This window comes from Melanerpes formicivorus, unplaced genomic scaffold (assembly GCF_026170545.1).
Source record: "Melanerpes formicivorus ecotype bairdi unplaced genomic scaffold, bMelFor1.0.p_v2 SCAF_3, whole genome shotgun sequence".
NCBI lineage: Eukaryota > Metazoa > Chordata > Aves > Piciformes > Picidae > Melanerpes > Melanerpes formicivorus.
The window spans coordinates 11,803,010-11,817,239 of record NW_027142355.1 but is presented as its reverse complement, the minus strand read 5'-3'; the positions used below and the strand labels follow the sequence as shown (position 1 = coordinate 11,817,239).

Here is a 14,230-nt window from a genome sequence, read left to right as displayed (position 1 = left end):
TCTGGCCCTCATCCCAGTCTTAGAGGCAGATGTAAATGCCATTCTGTAGCTGGCTTTTTAGTTGCTTTGTCTGATTGAAATGATGACTGAAGTAATCTTATTTCTTCTCCTTTGTTTTCTTTTCACTTTGTTACTAAACTATCCTGCTATCTTTGTGTTAATTTACATCTATTTCAAGTGTGAAGGCTCAGCAATGTGCTGGGTTGTTACTTACTGTTACTGGATTTTGTATCATCTTAGCAGCCTGGTAGGCTTCATGGTATATTTCTGGTATTTTCTGACAAGAAAATACTTTGTTTTGCAACAGAGCACTTGTTTGTAAACTGAAGAGCTGATCCATTAAATGTGAACACCGCTGGATTCATACATGTTCCAATGTTTGGGATCAAAAAGCATAGCATGTTTTTTCTGCCTCTTCCTTGAGTCCAGTACATTCTCTGCTGAAATACAGTAGAACCCTTGCTCATGTGACACTATCAAGAGAGGAGTTAGCTTCTCATGGGGGAAATACCACTTAACTTTAGTGGTGCTGCCAACGTCAGGTTCCCCCTTGGCAGAACAGGGGAGCTGGATAAGTTGATGTGTTCCGGTTTATTTAAAGGCTTCCTCTGTGATACCTTGTTTCAGTCTCTTCAGGTTCCTTCACAAATGTAGCTGTTAACTGCTGCATATAATTTTCTTTTTTGGGCCACCTACAGTTATGAGGCAGTAGGACATAACAAGCACTATTAATGTTAATTTCCTACATATATGGGCAAATTACTAAGAACTGGGATAGTTTATGGTAATAACCTCAGTTGGCTGGTTTACATGCTTTGAAGAGGCTTTGTACCTTCCTTACACACTTAAAACATAATTTGTTTTCTTGAAATTGTGGATTTTCTTGTTTCCTTTTCCTCAAATCTATGTATGATTTAAGGACACTTCAAAATTGCTAATAGAATATGGATACCTATCTCCATCTTTCCTCCCAGTTCCTCTGTCAGTCATGCATGCAGCCATGTATGCTATGCTGACAAAGGTGGAGAGCTGAACTGCTCTTCACATGTCTGGAGATGAGTGGGTTAAGATTTCTGGCTGGAATTAATTTGCGTCAATGTTGAGCGTTTTAAGTGGTGAGTTATTCTGGTTTTGTTTGCAAAACAAAATTGGTTTAATGAAGTAATAAAATTTGGGAGAAAAGACAAGCATGCATGGGAAACTTAACTGGAGTAACTATTTTATGTTTTATGGCTGTGCTCAGTGTGGGTATGTGCTCTGCATGGAAGTCAGCAGAGATCAGGTTAGCTGTGAGCTGTGTCCTGTCTGAAGGTGTGTATTTCTTATTTCTCTTGTTTGTTTTTGGTTGTGTTTTTGTTTTGTGTGTGTGTGTTTGTTTTGTTGTTTAATGATGGGCAATGTGAATTTTTTTTTTTTTAAAACCCAACAACACCCAAAAAAACCAACACAGAAACCCACCCCAAAAAACCCCAGCATAGTCACTCTTCAAAACTACACCTTGTTGTATACCTTTGTGCAGTTTCTGAAGGTTGCTGGGTGAACTATGAGCAGTCCTCCTGAGCAGATGGAGTATTTTTCTGCTGTTGAGGGCCTCCTCAAAGAAATACTTGCTAGGTCCAAGCCATTCTGTGTGGACCTTGGAAAGTTGTTCTGAAAGTGTCTTACTCTAAGCCTGGATTATGGTTAATTTCCACAATGTCTCTTTTTATCAGTATCTCTATTATCTGATTTATCTGTGTTTGTCATCTGAAGATGATGTCCATGCTTGTTGAGATTGTGAAAAATGCAGTCAGCATCAAACAGGTATAGCTGCGCTGGCCTTAATAACTTGCCTTTTTTCACTTGAAGGAGTAGAATTAAAATTCTTCAGGGTTGGTAGGACTTGCACTTTATAAACAGTGTTCACCTTCCATAATAAACTTATTAATCAGAATGCTAGTACGTGTATTTCTGACTCAATGTTTGTTTTTAAAGCAGATCGTTAAAGCCCAACTTCATTCTGAAGGCTATGTCAAGCTAGGCTTCTTACACTTCCATTTGAATGTCAAGAGGAGGTGTATGCAACGATAGCCTAATCTTGGCCTATGTTAGTCATGTTTTATCCTTCCTTTAATCTGTCAACCCATGTCGTCTTGGTTTTTTTTATGGGCAGGACTCAGGGTGCTTACTTATGGCAGTGTTTCCTCTGTGCCCTGCTTTCTTGCAGCCAGACCTCAACTGTCTTGCACGTGAAGGTTCTTGCTGAGCTGCTGATGCTCATCTTCCTGTCTTCACCTGCAGCTCCCTCATTAGTAGACAAAATTCAGAGTGAGGAAGCAGAAAAAAGGCCTTTTGTCAACGCCAAGCTGTGATAAGCTCTTCCCCCATCCTTCAGAAGGAGGGACTGAAGCTCTGGTGTGTGACCAGTTTCAGAAATGTGCATCGTAGCAGCTTCATAAACCATGTCTTCAGGGTGGACCTTTGTAGTCATTTAACCTGATTTAAGTGCAAGTGACTGCTGTTAAAGGATGTATTCTCCCTACGCCTATGACCAGAAACATTTTTTGTGCAGGAGGCAGGACAGCTCTATTAGCTTGTACAACCACAAGTGAGGCTGCATAGCTGTCTGCTCTCATTAGACTGACCTTGCCAGAAAACAAACACAAAAATTAGTTGCATCAGCAACAAGCTGGTAAACTGCATGAGTGGTCAAGTGATATGAAGGCCATGGCAGAAATGAACAGGGCCGATCCTTTTGGTATCGGCCTGTGATCAAGTGGGCTTCAGATTTGGCTGGCCTTGTCTGTGGTCAGAATAGTTATTCAGTGAGGGGATGCGACCCAGTGGGTGACCAGGAAGGGAGGAGTTCACTTGGGGGGTGATACGTTATTTTTTTTTTTACTATAATGACGTGCTACTCGTCTCCCAGTGCTAGGTAGAGTAGCTGACAAACACCAATGCTGATTAACTGCTCACTGTCTTGAACTGATAAGTCCTTCACTCTGTGTGTGCTGCTTGAGCTTCTTTCTGCTGTCACACTCATTTTCATGCAGGGTTTCTGGTGTGCTCTGCTGATGGCTTAGTAAAAGTTACAATTTATTTTTTTTCCCCTCCCTTGCTCTCCACATAGGTGTTTGGAGTGAAAAATGAGCTTTATCATTTTTGGGAGTTAAAATTCACAATTTAAGAGTTTACCAAGGAATTAATTTAAGGAAGCTTGCTAATTTTAGGCATCATGATGAAAGACAGGGTGTCATCCCATTTGGGGAAGTGGTTTGGAGGTGTGTTTCTGGTATAATGTTAAGTGGAGGATTAAGCACAAAGTACAACTCCCATAGCTACTCAGCTGAAATAGTCACTACCCTTGATTTTGTTTCTTGATGTACTGGTTTGTGACCTGTGTTGGTACATATATGTTGTTTGGAGCTATTTGTTTTGGTGTCTAGACTTTTTTTTTAGCCCCTCCACCCACAATTTTCCTTTTGCACAGGTCTGGAACTTTGTAGGGATTGAGAAGCTCATTTTGAGAACCTCTGCCTTAAAAAGTTTGCTGAATATGTCTGAGGTGCCCTCTGGCTGAGGCATCCTACAGCCCCATGCTGCCATGTTCTGTCTTCCTTCTCTTCCCACAACCCCTCCTGTCTGCAGCAGCTGAGCTGGAGATTTTTTTTTTTATTGTAAACCCCTGTTTCATCTCCCAGGCAGCTTCATGTTGTGAGCTGAATGACATTTAGTCTCTTTTGGAAAAAAAAGAGATTTTAGCGTAATGTATATTCATAGAGCTGCATTATGGTTGCTGTGACAACATTACCCCTGGCAGTCAAGATTGGTGTGTTGGACTTCTGTCTCCAGTCCCTGTGTTGTACCCTAGTGCGTGTTACACAGCCTTTCGCTTGTTCTTTTTTCCTTCCCTCAGTCAGTGGACAACTTTAAATTGTTTCAGAGTTGATGCTTGATTAATATCTGTATCTAATTAGGCCTGAAACACTGAAACAAAAATTTCTGCTTGTTTCTGATCTGTGTTAATGAAATATTGCTTCTGCCAGCAGTTTGTAATGCAGAGGAGGTGATTCTAGTGAGATTTTCTTTTGTTCATCTCCCTTTAAACTCAGGGGAAAAATAAACCTCAATTGCTAAGCATAATATTTCTTGACACGTAGGTAGCCTCACTGATGTAATTTCTCATACAAAATACCCAAAAAATTCTGTTCCCCTAGTCTATCTCTATCCAGTCTAATCTATACCTAGAGTTTTAAGGACTCCTGACCCTGGAAGAATTTGGAGCCTTTAGTATCTGTTACTCAAAACCAGAAAAGAGTTGGCTCTGTATATGCATCACATCATAGCATGACCCTGGGGCCAAGAATGACGTAACTGGAGGAAGTCTTTACCAGACTGTGATGCTAAGGTAGTGACTAATTCCAAGATGAACCTGTGATATGTTGAGTGTAGGGAGAACTCAGCTCTGGAGGTCAGGCCCTGTGTGTTTGTGGATGTCAGAATTTGAGGGCACTTGCACAACACTTGTAACTTGGAGAGTGTTTGTAAGCTGCTCTTGGCCAGTCCAACTGATTCAAAGTATTGCTGTATCTTGGATTACAATAAGAAATAATTATATCAATCTATACAGAAAACATACTGCTTAATCCTGGGTGACTGAAGTCTCACATGGGCACTGTTCCTGAAAAGGCCATGTTGAGTGAGGCTTGTGTCCCTTCTGTGTGCTTAAATGGCTTAAGCTGATCTTGATGTAAAGTTTTTTGAAAAGGCATCCCTTTCCTCTACATAAAACCATTTCCTGTTGCTCAAGAAGAGCTGCTATGAGTAAGATGTGAGCCTTCTGGAAAGCAGTTTGAGAGATGTGTGACGGGGAAGAAAAGCTGAGCAGACAAGGGGCTCTCAAGTGTAGTCAGTTGATCTTTCTCTGGTTAGTTTCTTAAATATTAATAAGTACAAAATGTTCATACAGTGACTTGAGATGAGAATCTGTCTCTTAAAATGAGAAATTGGGGTGAAAAAAAAATCATGTAGAAAGAGAGAACTTTCCAGAGAGCAGTCTATAGAGCTGGACTGTAAATCTGTTGTAGGCTTAGGTACACTTACTGAGGCTCTCAGTTTTAGTTAGATATGTTCAGAAAAAAAACCACATACCAAGCTTTGTTTTCAGTATCAGCTGGTACGCTGATGGCCTGAGTATATCTTGCTGTTTTCTTGCTCTCCTGTCAACTGCTGTATAATAATACAGAGGAGCATTTCAGTGAAGAAGTAATAATGTAATCCTGATACTTTCCTCTGTCTGTACCATACCTTGCTCATAATGAGACCAAAACATCCCAGTGTTGACATCGTGTCAGTATCTACACGGTGCCTGGCTTTTCTTGGATACCAGACAGAGCTCTTCCCTTGGGCTCCTGCAGAAAGACATTTTGAGATTGAAAGGAGGATGTGAAGGAGATGGAGTGTAAAGATGAGAAGGCTAAGCTAGATTTGCTTCAACTCCAATGTCATCTTCAACTTTCTGAAATGCTGTTTTTCTAGCAAAAGGAACACAGGTGCTTTGAAGGTTACTTTGCTGTGTTGTAATCTTCTGTGGCCATTTTGACCTGAGATGAAATTCATCCATGATGTAACTTTTTGTTGTTGCTGTTTTTTTTTCCCCTAGGCTCCAGATAAACACTTGCTGAGGCTGTGTTGTTGGACTTTGCCCGTCAGGTTTGCATTTTGCTGAGAGTTAAGGAAAACTAAAATGCTGGATTGCAAAGCAGAATCCTTTCTCTAGCAAAGTACACTTGAAGATTTAGCTGTTCAATTTCTGCCTGGTCTACCAAGCCATGTACATACATTCAATGTATTCTTGTATAAAAACTAAATGCATCAACAGAAACCAAAACCTATAACCCACTTGCAGGAGAACCTGGGGCAAGTTAAGGTGGATTTCAGACAGCTGCGATATACTGACTGCTGCCCTTCCCTGATTTCTCTCCTCTCTTCTGCATCCCAGCCTCTCCAACACTCATGAAAGAGCAGAGCATGTATGACAGTGTTGTGAAATGAGTGTTTACAACACACAGGATTAACAGTATTTTATTTTTGTTATTTCACATTTTCTTTAATGATTAGTTTGAAGGCAACAGAAGATGTAGGTCTGTATTTTCATTCTTGAGTTCTGCATGTGCAAAACTGCACGTTAGTTGGATGTTGCTGGTCTGGGAAGCTACTAGAAATAGCTAGTTCAGCTGTGAGTTCCAGGCTGAGTCCAGGATGTGGATGTGTAGTTGGGAGAGGGTGAGGAAATGAATAGCTGTTGTGGTAGGCCAAGTATTTTGATACTTAATTACTATATTTTACAAGAAATTTGATTCTAGGTCAGATTCTGCTCTTATGTTTTAGAAAAGCTTCATCAAAAATAATCTAAATTTCACTGAAGTCTCTTATAATACAAAACCTCTTGAGAAACTGACCAGATGTCTCCATATTTATTGATCTTTATTAAAAAAAAAAAAAAAAAAAGTAGTATTTGCAAGAGGAAGCTGCTGATATAAAAGGCCTGTTTTAGATGGTGCATTTGGCTGGAGGCCAGATAATGAGTTTCTATAGGAGCTTGATGGCAAGCTTAGGTTTTTGCTTAGGTTAATGTAACTGTAAGTAATCTGGGAGCCTGGTACATTCCAAATAACAAAAATAATATAATTTTGTCTAAAAATATTGTCTAAAATTGTCTAAAAATATTATAACTGAGCAGATATTTTTGTATAACAGCTTCTTAAAGCATTTAAATGTCTAGGAACACGATTATTTACTATTTCCTTTTCTAAGCACCAACCTGCTAAATAATACCTTAAGAATATCGACGCTGACATCACCTTCTGTTTTAGGCTCTGTATTATGGAATTTAAGATGACTCTCTTTAGTGATATGTTAGTACTCTAAAGAAAGGTTGGCATTTTAAAAGAATAGGTGATAAATCCACGTAAGGTAGGTACATCAGTTTTACTGGTTCAAAAGAAAAAAAAAGCGTTAATGAGTTTGTCTGCTGGCCAGGTTGTTCTGTGACCTTGGGCTGAAATGCATGAACCATTTTAGGAAAAGTCTGGAATTTAGAACTTTGTGTCCCCAAACAATGTCCAACTCGAGCAGTTACACTGCTGGAACTTTTCACTGGCCTTGGGGGTCTTTCATTCTTTGTTGCCTGAAGGCAGAGCTTTGAAGAGAAGAGTTAGAGACTCCCAAGATGTTTTTGTTGCTTCTCACTACTTTTGTGTGATCTGTAAATTTGAGTCCACTCTAAGGGGAAGACTGAATTCAGGCTTTGAAACATCCATCGAAGTGCTGTATATGCCAGACTACAAAAAGAGGCCCAGAAACAGTCCTGGTCTTTGGGGAGTAGTGAATAAACATGACTTTAACAGGAGAAGCTCAGGACTCCTAATTCTGCTCAGGGCAGCAATGCTCTTATGCAGCTTTGAGTTAACTGCTCCATCCAAAAGAGCAATGGGGAAGGCTTGGAAGCGTACTTGTCCACTGTTGATACAGTTTCATGTGTGATAATCATTATTTTTTCAAATAGCTGTATCATTAGCAGTGACAGAATGGATGGTGAACAAAAGGGTTTGATTTACAACTGCTTTGCTGTGGATTTGACTTGCATAGTGGTTGAACATAGATGGAAATCTTTCAGATGGAAGGGAGCACAGTTGTGCTGGTGCTTATCAGAGGTTTAAACTTCCCTGATAGCATTTGTTCTGTAGTTGCTATTAATAGTAGGGCCTAGAGATATTTCTGGTTGTGATAGCTGACAAGTTTCTTCATCAAATAGTCAATGAATGAGCAAGAAGTGTTTCTATTTTTTACTTAGATTTGACAAGTAATAGAACTTAAATGAAAAGCTGTTGATGGAAAATAACCTTGGTGTGAGTTACTGCAAGTGGATCAAGTGAAGGATTAAACAAAAGGCTGCAACTTTAAGTGTCTCTAATAAAGGAAGAGGTTTGTGGGTTGTTTTTTCTATTTGTTTGGAATTGTTTTTTTCCTCTCCCCACTGCACTCTTGGGTCTTTATATTAGTTTCAAACTTCTGTGTTTCAGTAAAGGGTGCTTAATAAACTTTGGCTGAGATATGGGCTAAGGCAGGTTTTGAAGGAAATGATCTGAACTTGGTGTGAGTAGTCCCTGCCAGACTGTTAGGGTAAGTGGAGAATCTGCAGGGAGAGATGAAAAACTGTGGAAAAGAGGTTTGTTCTAGGAGGTGAGATTTACCCCAAGTGTAAAGGCTGTGGGAGCCAGTAGGAAAAGGATCTTCTTTCTTGCTTTTTATTTATAATCTTGGTGACACGTGTCTAGATCTGCTTTGGATTTTTCATCTCTGGTATACCAGTGTCTAGGATGATGTGCTGTAAAGCTAAACATGTTTTCTAATGGAGGAGGACAGTGTTTGCCATAGGGGGAAAACCCATAGTAACAGGAATGAGTGCTTCCATTTTTTACTGCTGTGACTATTCATTTGAGAGAGCACTGTGGCACCCTACAAATGGAATGGGGAACAGAATTTGTAGGAGAGAAAACAGTTTATTTTGTTATTTTAAATCAGTTCAATTCTGCTACTCCAGTAAGCTACTGCTCTGGCAGTTTATAGCAAACCAGCAATAAATGGATTTGGGGGCCTTTTTTATACATTGTGATACACACAGAGCATTGAATTGGATTAATTTGGTAGGTCTGGTTTACATCAGAAATTATACAGTGTAGTGTTTTGAAAAGCTACCATTACAATGAGTTTATATACTTAAATTACAGTTTATTTTATTGTCTTTTTAAAAATAAAATGATTCTCCCAGTACAGTTTGTGATTTAGGATTTATATATTGCTCATGTCATAATGCTGTCTCTGAAGTGCAATGTCCTGGGAGTTTCTTGTTACTTCAGATGGCATGACACCTGCACAGTCTGCAAAAATACTGGCTGCTCTGTTTCTTTTGCAGTAAAATTTTGGTCATGATAGTTTTAAATAATTGTGAAATAATTACTAATATAAAATTATTCTTCTTTGCATCTCCAAGGGAGTAATAGAAACCTGGCAAAGGATATACAGGATTGTCAGTAGTGGTAATTTTAAGGATGTTGACAGTGCATTTGAATGTAGCTTATTGTCTGTTTCAACAATCTTTAGTTGTTGTTTGGATCTTCTGCACTGATATGTCAGTTGGCCTTTTTGATAGACCCTAGGTACTTGTTTTCTTAGCCTGAAGCAGTAAGCGTTTTGGAATGGCCTCCTTGGAGGATGTCTGTTTCTAACAGCTGAAACTTGTATCCATCTGGAAGAAGAAGAATTGGAATTATCTCCTTGTGCCAGTTTGGACATGGGGGTTTTAAATTCCTCCTTCAGGTCTTTTATGCAATTCTCATTTTTTCCAGACAGAGTTTCAATGGCTGAGACCAAAGAAACATGTGTGAGACTATCCTCTAACTGTCTCATTTGGTTGGTGAAACGGCCAACAGTGGGAGGCATTCCCCCATAATGTCTTGCCACAATTCTGCTTGCCAGAATAGTAGCATAATTAGGAGGAGCAAGTTTGTTGTGATTTTTGGCAAGACCTGTTCCTACAGGCATTTCATCAGGATTCAGAGTACCATGGTCTCCATACATCACTTCTCTCACAGCAAATTCTCTCAAGTGCTTAATTCCCTCATCCATGGTGTTCCAAGGCTTAGGGTTCCATGGAAGATCATTGCTGGATGGGTATCTCATAAGAGCTGCCAATAAAAGGTGCATCCACAGAGAAACCTTACCAAGACACTTGTGCAGATGCCTATCTATTCTCACTCAAAGCTGCTTTCCCGTTAACTTCTGCCGGCTTGTTTCCGGCTGTTTGTCCTGTTTCTGTGTCTTCCTCGTCACTAGAAATTTCTGCATTTGAATTGGAACTAGCCCTCTGATATCTCCATCTGATACATCTAAAAATAGAACACCAATTTGCTGCACATATCTCTCAATACAGTGCTATCAACAAGCACACAACTATTATCACCAATAACAGAATCACACACAGCAAATAAATCATTTTGGGGTCCCAGCTGCTCACATAAGCCTCTGTAACAGGAATACTAAATTCATATATCTCTGCAGGAACAGTTACAGTCAAGTTATTATAACTTCTTAGCCAAAAGAATCCCAAGCAGTGGCTATACAGCATTTGTAGCTTGTATTTAAACCGAAGGAACAGTTTGTATGCTAAATATCCACCAATTTTATCAACCATGGCCAACGTGCACCACTTGTACAGCATTCAGTCAGAGCAGAATATATCAAAACCCAATAGCAGAATATACCACAAAACCCAAAACAGCTTAATTTAAACAGCTTCATTTTGCCTCCTTAATCTGAGCAGGAATTAATCAATCAAGCAATTTGCCCATGTTGGGTGCCAAATGTTTTGTAATGTGGTGGGTTGAAGTTTCTGCTCCAGCTTTAACTTTGCCAGATCAGCTCAGAAGGAAATGAAAGCTGTATTTACAAGCAAAGACTACACTCGACAATGGAATGCAATGACTATGTACAAAATACACAGTATTTACAATATTATACAGATATTTACAATTAGCAAACAAGAAAATCCCCCTGGCCAGAGAGCAGGGAAGCTGTTCCACTGCTGTGCCCCTCTGCCCCCAGAGAGAAAGGAGCAGAGAGAAAGCAATGGATTAGACTTAACTAAACAACGCAGCCAAGGTCAGCTGAAATGTAGATTAGTCTCTCCCAAGTGAAGCAAGCAGAGAGAGATCAGAAAAGAGAATTGTTTTGGTACAGCCTGTTTTATAGTAGATATTTATCCAATGAATTTGTTTAGAATAATCTTTTGTTTTCCTTTTTATGCCCAGTAGTGACTTATTTATTTTTTTTTCTACTTTTCTGCTCAAAATCTGTAACTAAATTTTAAAGGCATAGCCTAAAACCACCACAGCCTCTACTCTTTTGCTGCAGTCTTTCTGGGAATTGAAGGATTGGTTGTGAATCTTAGTGGATTTTTGTCTTTGATAAGAAGCATCAGCAAGCTGAAGAACTTGGACTTGCCAACCAGACAGTTTTTCTTTCAAGTAAGCTGTTAGAAACTGACTTCTCAACCTTTGGAGTGCAGATTGGGCCCTTGAGATGAAGGCTGTAATAGTGCAGGAGGGTGGTAAATTATCAACTACTGAAAAACAAATTGTGCATTTATTAAATTGTGGAAACAAATGTCTGTTGAAAAGGTAAGCTGCAGCATGGTTTTCCGGTAATGGCAGAAAGCCCCTTGAAAGATGGTTAGAAGCAATTAGTGATCAGTATTTAGGTTTATCACAAGATTTCTAATGTACGCTTGTCCATTTCTTGCAGAGACTCCAATCGTCATGTTAAGGTAAAGCAGAAAAGTGCAGTGCTGAACATGCTAAAGAAGTTGGACAAAATAAGGTTCAGAGGTCACAAGAGAGATGAGTTCCTTGATTTAGCAGAGTCTCCAAATGCTTCAGACACTGAATGTGGGGATGAAATCCCGGTGAAAATACCTCGAACATCAACTCGAGACAATGAAGAGCTGAGAGATCCTGTAAGTATTTAAGTATCATTATGTTGCATGGTTGCCAGGCATAAAAATAAGAGGGATTAATAATTCTTTGTTACTGTATTTTGGATTTAACACTTGAAGATTTGTGAACTAGAAGGTTTCCAGTAATAGGCATCCATTTTGTGTAAAGATCAATTAGTGCTTTAATATTAGGGTTCCTTGTCCCTACTACTGATTTTAGAAGTTGTGGGTTGGCAGGTTCATTAACCTAGTATGGGTTTCTGAATGCTGGGGGTTTATTTATTTATTTATTTGTTGAATTACTAATGGGCACATCTGAAGGAAAGACTTTGCAGTCTGAGGAGCTTGGGTCTGCTCAGAGGACACTGTCTAGTATTGTAGGGTTAAGACACTCTGGCTTCATTAGAGTCTCACCACTTTGATCTTCACTTCAGTATTGTATCCAGTAGTACTTAATGCTATAGAGCTGGTTCACGTCTATGCAGAGGATGATCAAAACTCTTTGGGTACTAAAACTTTCTGGTGCTTGTGAACAGAAGCAACAGAACAGGCTTACTTCTTTAAAGTACACTGTTTCAGGAAAAGTTGAATATTGTTTTAAAAAAAGTTAGAATTTTTACCACCCTACTTGGAAATTAAATATGCAGTTCTTACGTCCAAAAAGTGGTCAGGTTGTCTGAAAGCTGCTTTCTAGAAGCATAGCACTTGGTCACCACTAGTGTTCACTGACTATTCAGAGGTGAAAAGGACCTCCAGAGATCACTGAGTGCAAATCACCTGCCAAAGCAGGATCACCTAAGGCCGACACACAGGCAGACATCCAGGTGGGTTTTGAAAGTCACCAGGGAAAGAGACCCCACAACCTCCCTGGGCAGCCTGTTCCAGTGCTCCATCACCCTCACTTAAAGGAGTCTCTCCTTGTGTTGAAATGGAGCCTCCTGTGCTCTAGCTTGTACCCACTGTTCCTTGTCCTATCAGTGGACACCAGTGAGAAGAGACTGGGACTGTTATCTTGACACTCACACCTCAGATATTTAGAGATGTTGATAAGATTCCCTCTCAGCTTTTTCTTCTCAAGACTAAACAGCCCCAGGTGTGTCAGTCTTTCTTCACAGGAGAGATGTTAAGTCCTGCAGTCATCCTTGTAGCTCTCTGTTAGACTCTTTTCAGCAGATCCCTGTCTCTCCCACTCTTTGGGGAGCCCAAAACTGGATACAGTATTCCAGGTGCGGTCTCACCAGGGCAGAGTAGAGGGGGAGGAGAACCTGAACCTAGTACTGATCCCTGGGGAACGCTACTGGCCACAGGCTTCCAAGTGGACTCTGCACCACTGATCACATCTCTGAACTCTGTGGTTTAGCTGGTTTCCAATCCACAGTCCAATCATCTTAGCCAAAGACCTCAAACTGTATATGCCTAACCATCTCCTTTGGGTTTGGCAGCTTGTATCCTATTAGTTTTTTTAAATTAAAGTGGGCTTGCATGGTATTAAATGCACTCTTGGCCCTCTTTTGCCCGGAATTTTTTCCTATAATCATGGAACAAGCAGATGATAGAATGGTTTTCAGTCAAAAAAACGCTATTATATGCAAACCCTTAATCTCTGTAGACAAGAAAGTCTGTTGAACACCTTTTCTTTACTCTTATTCTACTGAATAAGATCTGTTGGTTTTTAGGATATGTGTATTGTGTATACCAGAACTAATCTGTGCTGCAGCCCTTCCAACATAGCATTTTCTGTGGCTTTCGTAGGTAAATAATATCTTATTTTCATTAAGCTTAAGGCATTAGATTTAGTGCAAAGAGCAGGGACTACCCTTTGTGTCCAATCAGAATGATTGGAATGGCAGAACTACAGGCTACAGAAAGATCTGTCTTAAATTCTAGATAGTGTTTTCTCTATTTCTTCAGGAGCAGGATGGTATGACTGAGAAAATACTGAGGTAAACCTACAGTTTTGACTGTTATAATACAGTTTTGGTTTTTTTTATTCTTCTCGTTGCACTGCTTCCATTTGTTGTTGTGTAGATGTTCGAATCACCTTGAGCAAAGCTTCCAGGACAAGACATAAGCAGGCGAAGACGCGAAGTTATAGACTCTATCAGAAGGCATATGTGTCACATCTCAATTGGTCATTTTCTATTGGCATGCCTGTAATTAGGGCATACAGTAAGTCAAAATAACAAAACAATATTTTAACACATCCAACCAAATTCTGCCTTTCTCTCCTTTGGTTGCAAGGTGTTTACATTCTTTTCAGAGTCAAAGACAAAACATAGTTTTCTCTAATTCAAGCAAAGGCGAATCTTCCTTGTAGCCTTCCGAAGATAGCTGAAAACAATCCTTCTCCCACATTTGACTAGTTAGGAAATCTTATGGCTATGTGTCTGTGATGATGGTCACTGTTTTCTCAAATTATTGAGCTCTGGGTGCTGAGAAAGTAATCGGAAGAGAAACATGTTGCTTTCTAGCTGTTTTGGGCCCATGTTCACAGTGTGAGCTTCAACAAGGCTAAATGCCAGGTCCTGCACTTGGGTCACAATAACCCCATAAAATGCTACAGGCTTGGGGAAGTGTGACTAGAAAGCTGTCTAGCAGAAAGGGATCTGGGGGTTCTAATGAATAAGTGGCTGACTATGAGCCAGCAGTGTGCACAGGTGGTCAAGAAAGTAAATGGCATTCTGGCTTGTATTAGAA

The 14,230-nt window shown here is 39.9% G+C and overlaps 1 protein-coding gene across 2 annotated transcripts in view; it reads left to right on the top strand.

Annotated features, from left to right (window-relative positions):
* GRAMD4 (GRAM domain containing 4) overlaps positions 1-14,230 on the top strand; it is a 77,547-nt gene that overhangs the window by 12,865 nt on the left and 50,452 nt on the right. For both annotated transcript variants that reach the window (XM_068166393.1, XM_068166402.1), the window contains exon 2: positions 11,344-11,554. In XM_068166393.1, coding sequence (XP_068022494.1) covers positions 11,344-11,554 — 211 coding nt within the window. The remainder of the gene's footprint in view (positions 1-11,343; positions 11,555-14,230) is intronic.